At 34.1% G+C, this 17689-nt stretch overlaps 1 protein-coding gene across 1 annotated transcript in view; it reads right to left on the bottom strand.

Moving 5' to 3' along the window:
- The window catches only part of LOC149782929 (E3 ubiquitin-protein ligase Su(dx)-like), a 98786-nt gene that overhangs the window by 15873 nt on the left and 65224 nt on the right, over positions 1–17689 (bottom strand). The window contains exons 17-19 of the mRNA XM_089934486.1: positions 11258–11378; positions 7721–7825; positions 5394–5490 (exon numbers count right to left, since the gene is read on the bottom strand). Coding sequence (XP_089790612.1) covers positions 5394–5490; positions 7721–7825; positions 11258–11378 — 323 coding nt within the window. The remainder of the gene's footprint in view (positions 1–5393; positions 5491–7720; positions 7826–11257; positions 11379–17689) is intronic.

Genomic DNA, 17689 nt, shown 5'->3' with positions numbered 1-17689 from the left:
TATGTATTCATGCATTTTATGGCATCTGTAACTGGTGCTATATATGTATTCAAGCATTTTATGGCATCTGTAACTGGTGGTATGTATTTCAGTATTTTATGGCATCTATAACTGGTGGTATGTATTCAAGCATTTTATGGCATCTGTAACTGGTGGTATGTATTGAAGTATTTTATGGCATCTGTAACTGGTGGTATGTATTTCAGTATTTTATGGCATCTATAACTGGTGGTATATATTCAAGCATTTTATGGCATCTGTAACTGGTGGTATGTATTTAAGTATTTTATGGCATCTATAACTGGTGGTATGTATTCATGCATTTTATGGCATCTATAACTGGTGCTATATATGTATTCAAGCATTTTATGGCATCTATAACTGGTGGTATGTATTTAAGTATTTTATGGCATCTATAACTGGTGGTATGTATTCATGCATTTTATGGCATCTGTAACTGGTGGTATGTATTTAAGTATTTTATGGCATCTATAACTGGTGGTATGTATTCATGCATTTTATGGCATCTGTAACTGGTGCTATATATGTATTCAAGCATTTTATGGCATCTATAACTGGTGGTATGTATTTAAGTATTTTATGGCATCTATAATTGGTGGTATGTATTCATGCATTTTATGGCATCTGTAACTGGTGCTATATATGTATTCAAGCATTTTATGGCATCTGTAACTGGTGCTATATATGTATTCAAGCATTTTATGGCATCTGTAACTGATGGTACATATTCAAGCATTTTATGGCATCGGTGACTGATGCTATTTATATATTCAAGCATTTTATGGCATCTGTAACTGATGGTATATATGTATTCAAGCATTTTATGGCATCTCTGTAACTGGTGGTATATATGTATTCAAGTATTTTATGGCATCTGTAACTGGTGGCATGTATTCAAGCATTTTATGGCATCTGTAACTGGTGGTATATAATCAAGCATTTTATGGCATCTGTAACTGGTGGTATATGTTTTCAAGCATTTTATGGCATCTTTAATTGATGCTATACATGTATTCAAGCATTTTATGGCATATGTAACTGGTGGTATGTATTCAAGCATTTTATGGCATCTCTGCACAATAGTGGCTATATGGTGCTGACAAAAGATAAAGTTTGAAAATGATGCTCTTAAAACCCCAATACTACAATTACTTGCAAAAAGCTGTATATGCCAAATCACCCGAATAATACTGAATCTTGAAAGATACTGGACCCAACATCATTTAGTGCCTTTAAAACTAGATAATATAAATGATTCAACACATTATGAGCCATGTAATTTCACATTCAAACTGAGAAACATGGCCATTTTTTATTTTCATACGAATTAATCTGATGTTGATTGGCAACATCCATGGGTCAACTTATTTGAGTCAAAAACTGGAACACAAGATCTGATAATATCACTGTTGTAAATGGAAGAAATCAAGACTAAAGGTAGCTGCACCTGCAATTGTAGAGTATAGCTTTCATTTGCATTGAAAGTATTAGGTCTAATACCTTTCCATAGACATGGAAAACCATCAATGCTACACCACTGCATAAAGCAGGAACAAAAGAATATGTAAATAACTACAGACCCATCTCTATCCTTCCTTGTCTCTCCAGATTACTAGAAAAACAAGTACATGATTCTTTTCTCAACTATTTGAACACTTATGATCTTATTCATGATAATCAGTCTGGCTTTTGACAAAATCATTCCTGTAAAACTGCACTTGTATCTTTGATTGATAAATGGCTGAAAGCACTAGATCAAGGAGAAATGGTAGGCACTATTATGGTTGATTTTCGTAAAGCTTTGATCTTGTAGACCATGAAAATTTGCTTGAAAAACTAAAAATCTATCAATGCAGTGAAAACTCCCTAACTGATTTACTTTTTACTTAACAGATAGAATACAAAAAGTATCTTTAAATGGTTGACTTTCTCAAAGTAAAAATATTAAATGTGGAGTACCACAGGGCTCTATCCTTGGACCTCTGTTATTCATTAAGATTTACCTCTTAAAATTGGAACTTCAATTTCTTCCACTAACCTCTATGCAGATAATACTACACTGTCTGAGATGGGTAAAACCAAAACGGTACTTGAAAATAGTTTACAAGATGCTCTCAAAAGACTTCATATATGGTGCAAGGAAAACAGTATGATCATAAATACAGCAAAAACGAAAGCCCTACTAGTTACAATGCAACAAACACGAACAAGGCTAGATAGCGACAAACTCCTGGTTCTATTTGACAATGTGAGCCTTAATGAGACCTCTCATGATAAAATTCTTGGTGTATTCGTAGAAAACAATCTTACTTGGTCGATTTACATTAAACATGTTTCAAAAAAGGTTAATTCTTATCTCTGGCTACTAAGGAAAATCAAATCATAAATTCCTCTTCTGTATAGGGTCATCTTTTATAAAAGTTATATTCAGTCATATCTGTACTATTGTAATGTAATTTGGGGTAATACCTCTAATTCAAATACAACACTTTTAAGACTCCAAAAGAGGGTTTGCCATTTAATTCTAGATCACTGTACAGACGATTTCCAGGATGCAATGAATAATATAAAGACTTTAACAATACATAAAGAATATTTCTTAGAAAGGCAAAATTGATGTATAAAGTATTCAGAAAAGCCATTCCTGTCTATCTAAGCTATATCTTTCACCAAAAAAATGCTGATGGTACTCCAAATATAAGGTATATAAGAAGTAAAAATTACATGATGCCAAGGTCAAAGAAGGAATTGTTTAAAATGTTTTTAAATATACTGGTTCACTGGTATGGAACAACATTCCTACTGACATAAGGCAGGCTCTTAGCATTTCTTCGTTTCATAATCAATGTCTCAAATGGATGAAATCTTAAGACAACTGAACAGTTCTAGTACAAAAAATACCGACTGTTTTTCTGTAATTTTGCATAATTTTCACAGTTGAATTTTTCATTGCAGGATGATATTTTATATTTTATATATGTTTATGTGTTCACAGATGCCCGTGCATATGTTCCAGGCTTGATACTTTGATTTTTAAAATCACTTAATTATTTAGTGTCAAGCCAGATTCTTCACATTATGTTGTATATACTATATATATTGTACATAACAGACAGAAGGCCTCAAGGTAGATTAGTTCTGTAATTAATTAAGTTACCTTTTCTAAATAAAGTCTTTATTATTATTAATTATTAACACCACACTATGTATGATACAGTAGGTAAGCTTTATGTGATATTATTAGATTTCTTTGTTCTAATTATAAATAAACTGTATATGAAAAATAAGGAAAAATGTCAAGCATACTGTTTTTGATACATGTACAAAATTACTTAATTTCAAACTTCTCAGATCTGCTCAAAAATACTGGGCCTTCCTCTCTTCTTTCCCTCTCATCAATTTTTCCGCCATGTGCAAATGTTGTTGTTCTTAGATTTGTCACTAGCATAAAGTATCAAATGCATGAATTCACTACTTTCGGAGCAGTCCAGAAAAAGAATGGAATACTGAGTGACTTTGGCCACTGAATTAAAAGGTGGCACTTCTTAATTCTAAACTGAATATCTTAATATAATTTAAATAATGGTTAATATCAGATTGTTTTTTTTTAACGAATCATTTCCTTCCTCCAATCTTTAGTTAGATTAGAAGAATGGTGAAATTTACCCAAAAAAAACGACAGCAATCAGGATTTAAAAAAAATGAAAACATAAGGACAACAATAAAAAATACAAAAGGTAAAGATGTTAAAATTCTGTAAATTGTATACAAAGCAAAGCACACCAAATCCTTTAAGCATTTGGTCAAGTGCATTCCAGTAAAGTGGCTCCTATACCTAACAAGATGTTGCTGAAGTCTCTACAGCAGTAACCATTTCAACAGTTACTACTAAATCGCACCAAGCTTATACAGGTGACACAAAAACTACTACTCCCAACAAGAAACAAAAGTTTGAAGCTACATTAGTATTGTACTTGCTAGATTATAACAAGCCCAAACTATGGACAATAGTGATTCTCATATAATGTTCCTACTTACAGGACTTCTAAAAAAAACTTAATCCCTTACACATAGCTGCCAACCTTCCAGGCTCACAATTAGTGAAAATAGGGATAAAAATCGTGAATTTGGACATGAATTCGTGAAAAATACCATAACTCCATCCACTCTGACCACTCTGACCGTCAATACTACACTATATCAAGTTTGCAAAATAAAAATAAAACACTACATATATGCAGAAATTTTTAATTATCAAGACATGATACTGTGGCAGACTTGAACTTCCTCAACTGCTTGATTGTAAATTTGTTTTCTAAAGAGTTCCGACTTATTGCCTGCTGGTTGATCTTGGGGACTAAAATTGCTGACAAATTTTCTGCAGCTAAGGAGGCCCTAAAGTCTGTCTTACTTTTCCTCACTGAAGAAAATACTCTTTCGCTGTCTCTGTTGCTGTGAGTAATGCACAGGAGCTGCATCATTTCTGGTTCTTCCACAGGAAAATTTGGAAGCGATTTTCGAGTCTGGGAACATTTGTCAGAACAAATGTTTAGCATGGTCTCCGGCTGATAAAGGTAGATTGTGTTCGACAAGAAAACTCACAAATAATGCTTCAGCATTGGTAGCCTGCAAGTCTTCCGCAAATGGTTTAAAATATTCCAGAGCTGAAATCTGCGAATTCTTAATTTTCCCAACTTCTACGTGTTTTTTGCAACCGACATTCTTCCTCACATCGTTTCTGCGATGACACACTGAGTGCAAAAAGCATGAATGAATATCAATGTTTAATGGCAGAATGCACGGCCAATTTTTGATATATTCCAAATTAAACTTTTTGAGTAATACATTTCTTTTTCCTTGGTGGTGAAGACATTTTCAAAATCTTACATCCGAGGCTGAACGGTAACTCAAATCAGTGTTTTGACGCATGCGCCGAGCAAATTTCCGGTTAGGCCCCAGTTTCTATCTAAAGCATTTGTAAAACTACTCTTATACATATAGATTAAAAGAGGCTAAAATGCTTGATACCAGGCCAACGGTACTAATCTGCTGTAGATCTACTAATATCGTGACCAACAGTACCGGACCGTGTCGGCAAATGTGAATATCACGACTAGCGCTTAACAGGAAATCGGTTATTTTATTAAAGATTTAAAATAATTGAGGATTGGAAAATTTGTGAACTTTTGGCTTACAGCGTGAATCCGTAAATCGCTGAAAAAGTCGTGAAATTCACACCAAATTTGTGAGGGTTGGCAGCTATGCTTACAGTATGCTCAGCCTTTAAGATTATTGTTCTAATAGTTTCTGATGCATATGATCTGACCCTAAAAAATAAACATTGCCTTGAGAAGGAAGCAACTGTTATTTACCTATCAACTCAGCAAATCCACCAACTGGTAGCCTACATGTGCCTGTCACGAACTGGAGAAGACGTGTGCGCTTTTCATTGTCAATTTCTCTTATAAACTGAAAGCAAAAACAAACATCAGATTGAAGTATTTAAAATTTTATATCAAATTTTTATATTAGCATATTTTTATTCTGATAAATAATAAATTTTAAACAAAGAATTCAACACACATCAGCTTCCAACTAGTATGAGAGAAGTATAATTAAGATACCCTGCCTATGTATGGCTTTCAATAGCTTTAACGTACCAAACGTGTGTGTGTGTGTTTACATATATATATATATATATATATATATATATATATATATATATATATATATATATATATATATATATATATATATATCAATCAGGCCTCGAATTTAACACAAATTTCTTTGTAGCCAGAAGGACTAGTATATTGAGGAATTTACTAGTCCTGCCAAATCTTTACTAGTCCTGTTCACAAAACAATGTCACACAGCTTTCATGTATGTTTACCGATTCAATTTTAAAGTTTGAACAACCCCCAACAAAACTGGATGTTTTCTGTTTGTTTTTGCGAATTTCATACACCAGTTACACCACATAACATTCCTTTCCTCGTCATAATTCAGCCATTCCCTGTCTCTTGTCCATTTCTTCTGAAACTTCCATTACGCTTTTCCCTATCATAAGAATTATTCCTCATCATTCTCATTCAACTTTTGCTTTTTTTTCCGGTGGCTGAACACCTTCTATCAAATGCCACATTTTGCCTGTCTTATAAGGAGGCAATTGTGCCTTGTTTTGAAATACGATATGTTATAGTATAGCTGACATGAATTATTTAAAGCAAGAAAAGGGATGGCACAGTGTCCTTTATATAAGAAAGACAGAGCAAGAAACACGTTTCAAAACACGTGTCTTTGCCCCCTCCCACAATTAAATGGACTCTCCTAACAAAGACTTAACTTCAGTGGATGTTCTGCATGATCAAAGCAGCGGCTATTGTAAACACTGCTATAAAATATTAGCATCAGAAGATAGTGTTAGTTTCAGTTTGAAAAAGGTGTGTTCCCATCAAACGAAGCCATCTGACACTCGACGCATTGTATTTAACAACTCCAATTATGGTATCATAAGTCGTAAGTTTGGTAATTGTTCCAAATTAATCGAACCTCAATGTATTGTTGAAATTAATAATAAGGCAGAAAATTTTCAAATTTTAGATGCCCATGCTTAGAGATTTTAATTCCCAACAAATGTACGGCATTCTGCTTGGATATATCCACGTGTATTCAATTATTTGTTCATTCTTGTAAGGGAAAAATATAAAAACTATTCTTATCATCATAGAAAAAGTAGTTGTATGGAAAGGATGTGTCAATAACATAATTGTAATAAACTGATCTAATTCTTATAATTATTTCGATGGAAATGTAAAATATGTAGTTTCCTGTTTGTGACTGTTGGAGTGTCTGGGTAGTGAGCACAAAAAAAAACCTTAAACAAAAAAAATGTGCAAACTAATTTCTTTGAATAGTTTTTGCCGTGTTTTTTTGTGTGTTATAGCGCTTTGTAGTTTGTTACTGTGGTCGACTGAATAAAGTGTGATACCATGTCATTTGTTCAATTAATTCGTTATCAGATTAATTAGGATCAATTACCAAACTTCTGTTGTTTATGATGGGACCATAATTTGCACAGTTAAGTGAAATGCACAAATTCAAATGGATTCTTGTTATAGAAACGCACCTTTCCGAGGCAGAAATTGACTTCATCTTCTCATGCTAATATGTTAGGACTGTGTTTACAATGGCCACTGCTTTGATTCTACAGAACATCTGCTAAGTCAAGTCTTTATTAGGGAATGGCATAAACAAATGCTAACTATTGATAACTGAAACTTACTAGCCCATCGGACTATTAACATTATGAGAGTTACTAGTCCGACGGGAAATCTGCTAGCCTCGGGCTAGTGGATTACTGCTAATTTAGAGCCCTGTATATATATATATATATATAAGTGTGTGTGTGTGTGTGTGTGTCAGATCCAACTGAAAACAAAGACCTTGATCTACTAAGACATAATGCACTGGCAGATCTGAGTCTATTTTGTTTGTTCTAAAATCATGTCGTATCAAATTGGAAAGACCCTTTATGTGATGGCAGATCTAGGTTTATTCTGTTTCCAGTTGGACCTGATATATATGTGAGTAGAATAATGGCAGATTAATCTTGTCACAAAATCTGAATAGTGATGATGCCTACACTGATGTTGCCTAGAAGTCATACCTTTGTCACATATTTTTCAAATGTACTAACCTTCCACAGCCAGCCAATCTGTCTACTACTCCTCTGGTAGTGTCTGTAGATTGTATTCCTCTCCCAGTCATCCACATCAATTTCCTGCATTCCACACAACATCAACTGAAAAGGAAATGTCCAATCAATATCACAACTATAGAGAAAGAATAAGTGTACTGAAGGTACTTAGGCATAAAGGAATGTTCAGAACAAACAAGCCCCTGGAAAGGCCTGATGCTCCACTAGTTGAAAGGAATAATTTTTGGAATCACAGACAAGACTTTCTTTTAAACTGCTGACTATTGAAACTATATCTAATATTCTTAGGAAACTTCACCACAGCAAATGTGATAACAAAAATATGTTGTTACATGTCTAAGTTAACATGCTGAAATAATACCTGTAAATACAGGATATAACTCTCTGTCATGGCCAATGACCTTGAACCTGACATTATGGTTGGAAAATTATTCAACTTGTTTTGGACAATGCCAAGATATAACCCAGTACTAAGACTGACTAAATTTACTTATGAACAGTTCTCTTTATCAAAATAAAGAAACAACAAAAGAAGCAAGTTATTTAAGTGGTTTCATTCACACACACACACACACACACACACACACACAAACACACAGTGTGACCCCACTATAACATGACGGTGGGGTTCCACAGAACCCGAGCATGTTATGTGTTATGTATCAAACCATCTTAAAACCAAACAAGTCATTTAGCTGAGGAAAATGATGCAGGTACCCAAAAAGTGGCCAGGGTGTGTGTGTTCGTCATTTGATCTATATCCCGTTCTCGACAAACACGTGTCACTAAACAATTTCCTACAATATTCATTGTCACCAGTGCATGCTACATGTACATGTACTTAATCTGGCCTTGATATAGGTTAGCTGGAGACGGCCATCATCTTGCCAGGGCTACCCAGTTGACGAGGCCATTCATAAGGAAATGAAAACGTCAACAAATTAAATAGTTTAACAAACATCTTTGTCAGATGTCCTATCTTCAGTTAACTTGATGGCCAGATACCTATAGTTTCAAATGATTGGAAATTGCTTCTTATGTTGCATTGTTTGCAATCATAAGCATAAATGTTTTTCCTGCAAAAAGGAAACTTTCACTGCACAGTCACTTTGGAAAATGCAAAACTCCGTCTGATTTCACTGCTTTTATTTAAGTTTGGTCCTGACATCCTTTGATGAAAGGTGCTTTGCATTTACTGAAGACTGTAGTCGGTTTGCTTTTATGAACAGTGTATGTGTTATTGAAGTTGCCATAAAAGGTCAACTTAGGAGGTCCAAACAAATGACTATTTGTTATTGTTGCCTGAATATAAAATAAATGTAGAACACTGATTGAAACTTCTTTTCATTTGCTTATTATTTACATGGAACAACTGGTGCTTCAAAGGTTATCAATTTTGTTTGAAGTTTCAGCAAAACTACATTTTTCTGGGTACATTTATAAAATATAAGAATCAGCTGTTGTTTGGTTGACTGATCTATTTCTGTTCCTGCCATCAGAAGTTGGTTGATTGTAGCTAGTATGGTAACGTGACCATTTGAGTGTCTCACAGCATACAGTATTCAGGCATGATGTTAGCATAAGTAGATTATGATATAACACTGCACTGTTACATGGTTTACCAATATGAACAAAGGATTTGTTTCTGTAACAATATATTAAATTCCAGTGCATAATATATATTTTAGTGAAAATCCCAGGTCATTAACACCAATCATTCAGAAGTAGTGATAACAAAATTTTCAAGATCACTAGTATGATGGATACAGTTGATGTCAGTTCACCACCACTCTTATTATGGACCAATGAGACATCATTTGAAGTCTTCCAGTGAAAACTCCATGTAACATGACAATCAATTTTAAGGATAAGTATTGATAAGATTTTCAAGCTGGCCTCATATTAAATGTCAGATTGGCATTATTTTCTTTAGCACCAACTAGGCATTATAATAAGTCTTTGATTGAAAATTCCACCTCAATATGACCATCCATTCAGCAGTAGTGATAATATTTTCAAATTGGCTGTGGTAATGGCCTTAATAGATATAAGACTTGAACAATTTTACTTTAGGGCCAACCAGACATCAATGGAAATCCCATGTTGATAGGAGTTGCAAATAACAAAATATTCAAGATGGCCACAGTGTGGTCCTATGGAATCAAAGATTTTAATGAAGGCTGCTATGCATAAGGAATCAGGTCAAAATTAGTACTTCCAGTTCAGTACGAATGTAGTTCTAGTCCATTTGTAGAACATTTGTTTCTCTCTCATTTTGGTGGTGACAGAAGAGTTATATTTATGCATTTGTGGTAGGGATTTAAAGGTAGTTGTTTATTCTTGAGAATATGAGCTCAGGGTGTGGTGTTCCGTATTTTGGCGACAGTGCACAGTGAGTAATAAGACCTTAGTGATGATCTGAAAGTGAAATCTGTGTTCTGTTTACATGCTGCTCTGTTGACAGTCCAACTTCTCAAAAAAATGCAGGTCAACCTTTGTCAAGAACTTCACCGTGAAGTCATCTTTGAAGGTATTTTAGATTAAAATATGATTTGTATTAATTGTCACGCAGCAGAAAGGTCAGTATTGAGAATCAAATGCAGAGAACATATAGTAAAATTAATTGTGTTCTATGTCCATAAGCTGTCACAATGGATTCATTTTCATTTAGTATATATACAACATAATAAGTCCTTCAGTTTGTTCTGGTGCTCTGTGCCACAGTGTCACAAGTTACTTAGTGCCAAGGCAACTGGAATAAAGTGTATTGCCCAAGGGCATTGCAAGCTAGCTGAACCAGACTGGTATTATGGCAGAATTTGAACCCTCTCCCTTTTAGTCTCAAGCCCAACACCCTAACTATTGAGTCACCATACCAAAAACCCATGCTAATATATCTTTCTGTTTAAAAGGAAAGTTGGCAAGATTTTGTAAATGGCGATCTTTGATGTCAGATCAGCATCATTTCATTTAGGACCAACTAGATTTCATAAAAAGTCTTTTAATGAAAATCTTGTGTTGATGCAACCATGCGTTTCATGAGTAACAATAGCAAGATTTTTAAGATGGCTACTATGGCAGCCATACTGGATGTCCAAGTTGCACCATTTTCATTAAGAGCTAGCTAAATCTTGGGTAGAATGTGTGTGTAAAGTTTCACTGCAATCCTCCAAGCAGTTTAGAAGATGCAGTAGTGATAACAAATTTGTATTAAATGACTAACGAGAGAAGGATAGATGATGGACAACAGACCATCTCATAAACTCTTCAGGTCTATCACCAGTAGAACTAAAAACAAATATTGAAAAGCATGCAAACCCAATGTAGGTATTTATATTCATACCAATAAATTTTGCACATGCATAATTATTACAGCTTAAGATTAATGCAAATTCTAAGAAGGAAGAAGAATAAGAGTAAGTATTTAAATGGCTGCCTTGATTTAAGTAAGGCATAACCCCATTTTTTGGTGAAAAAATACAATATTATCTGCTTCCTTCTCTTTCTTCCACCTACCTCTAGCTCCCTCTCATCAAAGTACTGCAGCCACTGAAGGGGAACAACCTCATTGAAGCCCTCCAGGAAGGCCTTGGTCTGTTCCTCCACCCCTCGAGTGAACCGCCAATTTGTCATCAGACTAAAAAAGGATACAGATAAAGGTATATTTGAGGTCACCACTAATTTTTATGTCCATACAGTATGTACTTATGAACAGAAATTAGCATAAACTTCAGAAATGATTTAATATGCCAGATGCAGGTGATGTGCAACACATATCCATGCACTGGCCAGTCTCCCTGGTCAGTCATCATAATATAAAATCATACTGTTTATAATTATCAATATAAACAGTCTTAAATATATGCCCATAGAATTGTCATAGTCAAAAGCACTTGCAAAGTCTGCTTGCACTGTTTCTGCACTTATACATGAACAAGAGTTATAGCTCGAAACATAGTCCCAGGTACTACTACATTTTAACACAGATATGGATCTACTGCAATACTAATTACCATATATACTCACATATAAGATAAGCCCAACTGCAAACTGCAGTGACATAAATCTGCTATCACATAATGCACCAGGAGACCTGGGTCTGTGCAGTTTGTTAATAGCAATCAGCAGAACAAACAGCATAGACCCTGATCTGCAGGTGCATTATGCTAAGGCAGATCAGGATCTTTGTTGACTGTAGTAAGACACAACTTATAAGCAAGTATCAGCGTTATCAGCTACCCTGAAAATGAGTATGAAGTACACGATGAGGCAACCACACCTAAATGTCACTAGAAAGGGTCGTGTAAAAAAACAAATAAGCATTTTTCAAGATTCTGAAAAAATGTAATGGTTAAACAGTAAAGAGTACTACAACTATATCATATAATTTTTATAATTTTCTTGTGAAAGTTTCCAATTTATTGATGTCTAGAATTACATGTGTTTGGGAGCAACAAATAAATTAAGCCAAAATCTGAACCCAGAGAAAATCAAATCAAATAATTGTTTATTTCTAAATCCAATAAATTTACTTTTGTCTTCATGCAATATCTTAATTTATTTGCACACAAAGAAACCAAGCAAGTAAAGATACATCTTCGAGTTTGATAGTCATCAATGAAAAATGCATATTTTCACATTACTGCAACCTCTGTATATGGCACTGATTATCACCCAACTGTGACTAGTGCAGTTATGTAGTATCAAAAATTATCATGTAGGACCAATTTTCATGGTTTTCAATATTGCAATGAACCAAGAAGTTAAAGACCCAATGAAAAATTAGCCACATGTAATGATGACCCACTCCCACCCCTCATTTTCTTACCGTGTTTTGTTCCAAGATTTTAACAATGCTCCTAGTATTAGATAAGTAAAGATAGAGAGAAATAAGAAAAAGTATAAGGTTTTCAAACAACAGTAATACTGAAAATGTTATAAACAATTTTAAAAAAACTATCAGTAAATGAAAATTAAATTTAATATTTATTCAAATCAATCAAAATATTTGAGTCCTCCTGAAAGCTCATTTCGTATTATCCATGCATTTTAATCTTAAAGAACAACAAGCCTGCAAACTACTATCACTTCAAGTTTCAACCTATATTCTTATTGAAACACTACGTATATACACTAATTACAGTACAGTACTAAAGCTCACACTTTTCCAATTTTAGGACAAAGCCACTGCATCAAGATTATGTCTATCTATCAAATCTCATGGTACACACACATGCTTGTCAGCTAAATAATCCCCAAAAGGCAGAATTAAACAAGTCTAGCTTCTCAAAACTACTATTAGATCCAGTCTTTCACTAAATGTCACATGAGCTATCTATTCAATGTGAATTGGGTTGATTAATGAGGTTGCAAGGTTTACTTACACGGTGCACTGATCATCACCAGTAACACCTTCTTTTATTGTGATATACTTCACGACCTGTTTAGAATAACAGTTGTGAAAAATGTGACTTTAATTTCTTCTTTGTGCTCTTTATTTATTGTCAAGTCTAGTGTTTGAAGATGGTGTACACATGAAGCTAGCACAAACAAAGGAATGCTTACAATGTTTTTCATCCAGGCACTTTGGTGGCATTGGCTTCCTCTGATGTTCAGCGCTCTGACAAAACCACTGTGCAAGTGATTGATCTTGACAGATATTTTATTTGTGCTCACTGAGGTGGTAATAATGATGTATTGTTGCTGTCTGTGTCAGCTTCTACTGATGTTATTCACTCAGGCAAAGATACACTGTTCAGGTCTTTGCTTTATAAATATGGTATTATTTAAAACACTAAAGTGAGCATCTTTTGCATGAGCATAATTTTATTCTTCTGCATTCTTTATTTTGGCTTCTTGTTGAGATTAAACAACAAAATTATCTACCTATTATTATGCAAACTTTGACAGGCCAAACCATGAACCCAAGTACCCAAGAAGTACCCAAAGAAATTAATTTTTTAAAATACAAAACCACAAAAACTGAGCCTCTCAAAAATAAGTGATACAAACAACATTATTCTTAGTTGTACAATTATTGTTATACCCATGTATGTATTAGGGTGTTAATAGATAAATACATGGTACCCACACTTTTCTAAAGATAAATTTCCAGGGTTTTTCCAGAACAAAATTAATTTTTTCAAGGTTCACATATGACCATTACTGAAAGGAATTAAAGCACATTTTAGATGATAATACATGCATTTTCTAAATCTAAAGATGGTTCTCTTTCAAGACTCTCCACAACATCTAAGCCAGAAAAGATGATCACGTATAAAACCACAAAATGTATCAAACAAAACTAAGTTTGATAATATTCCTATAAACTGGCATGTAAAGTCATTTCAATGTACATAATAAAAATTCTAACTTTATTTTGCTGACCTGCATTATGTTGCCAAGTGGGAACAACATAATGAACAAACATTAGTTTTGTTTCCTTTCAAACATTCAATTCTATATATATGGATCTTATAGAAATTAAACATTTCCTATTACAGTGTAAAAAGACAATAAACACAAATTGGAATCTTGTCTTGTAACAAAGAGAGTTTAACCCTGAATTTATCTGTGCCAATAAAATCCCAAGCAAGATTTTTCAAACAACCAATCTCCTTAAGAAGCTCTGGTTAAAAATCCATCATTTAAGAAACATTTTCAAAAGGGTCGATTTAAATGTTGACAAAAGACCTTCAAAATTATATACTGTTGTATAAACAAGGACTGAATTTTCTGTAAAATCAACTTGTCTTCTTGTAATTCGTTAAACTGGTCCCCAAACCTGTATTGATACAGGGATTGAATAGTTTTTTAATATATAATACAAGGGAAGACAATTTCTCATTTCAGCTCTGAGATTCAACAATTTGGACTACAAATTTGGATTAAAACGAATAGCAGTCCGTTTTCTAATCCAGGTTTCCTCTGAATATTCCCACCCCATTTTTCATATTTGGATATTTCGGTTGGGGTGTGGGGTCATTGCAATTGCATATAAAAAATTTGGAACTTCCCACCACCGTGCAGTAGTGAAATATTGTAGTCGATTACCAGCAGACCTAGAAAATTTAAACTTATGTTATATCGACTTATACCTGCATGAAATGGATAGAAAATTGATTTATTTACCCACAAATGGCAAGTATTATAATCGTTATGTCTTTTTTCCCCTGACAGACTAGATAAAACTATGGCATTGATGAAACCTGACCCGGTACTCACCATTTGCATTACTAGTCCCTTCACAAATCTCAAACGATGACATCAGAAGTCCATTAGTCACATCATATCAACAACAAACTCCATTTTAATGTTGTGGTAGAGAAATTAAATTATACTGAATGAAAGTCAGATACTTTTTGCAAAAACCAGCAATCTGGCTAGTCTGATTTATCAAGTGGAGAGCACATGTCAACGTGGTAGTCCCGTGAATCAACAAAACTCCAGAAGTTGTCATCAGAATATATAACTATGGAAAACTTTGTGTTCTTTCATTTTTGTATTTTGATTACAACCAGCATACGACTTACATTTATTTTTTTTTTCTTTCTCTACAACATTTGAAAATGTGGGTTGCTAGATTTGTGTACTTATGCAACTAGAAATGCAAATCGGAAGTACCAGGTCAAATTTCATCCACTCCGATTTTAATACTCACAATTTCTGAGAAAATAAGTAATTTTCATTCCATTTCATGCATGTATCACTCGATCTAACAACGTTTAAAGTTTGCTAGGCCATCCAGTAAGCAGCTACGCTTGCCAACACGATGTTTGCCTCTTGTGATGCTAGAGTGGTTTTTATAGCTTCCACGTAAAGATAATTATGGATATCAAGCTGACTTTGACAACAAAAGTCTACCAGACGAATCTAATCCACTGAGCATTTGGATTGACTCAGCATATCTGTTTATTGCAAGCACCCAAATGATACATACTGCACCCTCTGAATATTCTGGTTAGAACTAGATAAATTTAACTCACGATAGTTTAGTTACGACTCAGTTACCTGATTGTTTCAGGCATCAAGTGGTGGCAGAAAATTCCCGGGGTTTTCCCAACTTGAATCAAAATTTGCGAATTTCCAGGACTTTTCACGGTCAGGAATTTTAAAAATCATTTCTCCCGACTTTTACCCCGATTTTCCGATAGCGTGGGAACCCGGTTAATATCATTTACAAACTATGTACAAACAATAAAGGGCTTGAAATCTGTGGTAGTCTGCTTGCCCAAGGACAGTAAATTTCCTATAAGACTAATAGTTTTTATAACTGTAATAGTCCGATGTCTACTAAAGTTTCAGCTGTCACCAGTCAGTAATTATTTATACTATCATATCTAATTTTTGAAAATTCAAATGATCTGATGATGTCCAAGTTCTCTCTGACCATGTAAATTTCTGAGATTCACTAGAGGATTAGAACAAACGAGAATCTTACAGATTATATTTCAAAATGAGGTTGTGTAAATATTTACCAGGTTGGTTAGATTTATATGGTAAAGTTGTATGTCAAAGAATATTAGTCTGAGTTTCCTTTGACCTTTGCTACTGCTTTTTGCAGATTTTGACATTAATGTTGGGGGTGTTAAATCAGAGAGCACTGACTATTGCAAAGTTGCATATTGGTGAAACCACATGGTGTAGGCATAGGGTAGCTGCTTACTACTGGGTCTAGAAAAATTAATCATCTTACATCAAGCCCATACCCAACATAAATGTCAGATTATCTAAAATGTGGCAGGAAAGTTCAGAGGAAATAAGGAATAAAAGACCGTAAACCAGACTTATGATTCTGTCAAACTGAAATTGCAGTATCATGGTCATTCAAATCCTTATTATGATTCACATTCTGTCTTTAAAGGAATAGCATCATGGAGATATTTATTTTGTTTAAAGGTCCATATCTGTTGTGAAAACCGACACAATGCCTATAATGCTGTAACTAGATATCTTTTCACCCTGATTTCACTGTAGCACAATGGGTACTATTTTAAATCATCTCTCTCTGAAGTTACAATTTGAAATGACCAGTGTGAAAGAGGTATTTGTCTTTTTCTCTTACTTTTTTCTGGATGATAAGGCTCTAAAATTTGGTTTACTGAGTCGTCCTTTTTTTGGTTAATTTCAGGAGAATCATTAACTGCTTTTCTTCTGAACTTGTGCTTGTAGTGACTATTTTTTTTAGTAATCTTAGTGGTTTTCTAAAGCAAAATTTGTACTTCTGAATTATGAATGATTGTGATATTTAAGAAATTGAAGTGCTAGATATGTCTGACATTGTTTTGTGGGAAGAACTAGTGAATGTTCAAAAAGACTAGTAATTTTCTCAATCAACTAGTCATTCTGGCAACAAGGAAATTGCAAAAATGGTACTAACAGCTGCCTCGCTTGGCGCTCAGCATTAAGAGGTTAGTGTTAGGACTGGTCGGTCCAGTGTCAGGATAATGTGACTGGGTGGAACATCATGCTACATGTCTGCGGCATGATGCCCCAGTGCTAGACATCACTATAAACTGCCACATTGCAGACATCGTAGCGATATGACTGAAAAATTGTTAAAGCTACGTTAAAAATCCAAATCACATCACATCACATCACAAGGAAATTGTTGTTAAATTCTAACTCTGCTATATCCTTTCATTAGTATGAATACAATATTATATCATGAAAACAGGGCCCACAACGACACTAATTACTACTAATATCCCAAAAATCCAATGAAAATTAAGAAATTAATCACCAGTGGCTATCTGTAATTATGTTTCTTTTCTTAAATCTGTTACATGTGTTACATTGTAAGAATTTAACAACACAGGAATATTTTCTAACCATATTTATGTAAAATGTCCACCAAGATCAGACTTTGCAATGCATTAGAGTAATGATTACTTTAAACAAAATATTTTCAAAAAAAAACAATAAAGTAGAATGAAACCAACACTTTTA

Source organism: Sinohyriopsis cumingii, chromosome 15, assembly GCF_028554795.1.
Source record: "Sinohyriopsis cumingii isolate HCF-2022 chromosome 15, ASM2855479v2, whole genome shotgun sequence".
Classification (NCBI taxonomy): Eukaryota; Metazoa; Mollusca; class Bivalvia; order Unionida; family Unionidae; genus Sinohyriopsis; species Sinohyriopsis cumingii.
This window is presented reverse-complemented; position numbering and strand designations above follow the sequence as displayed.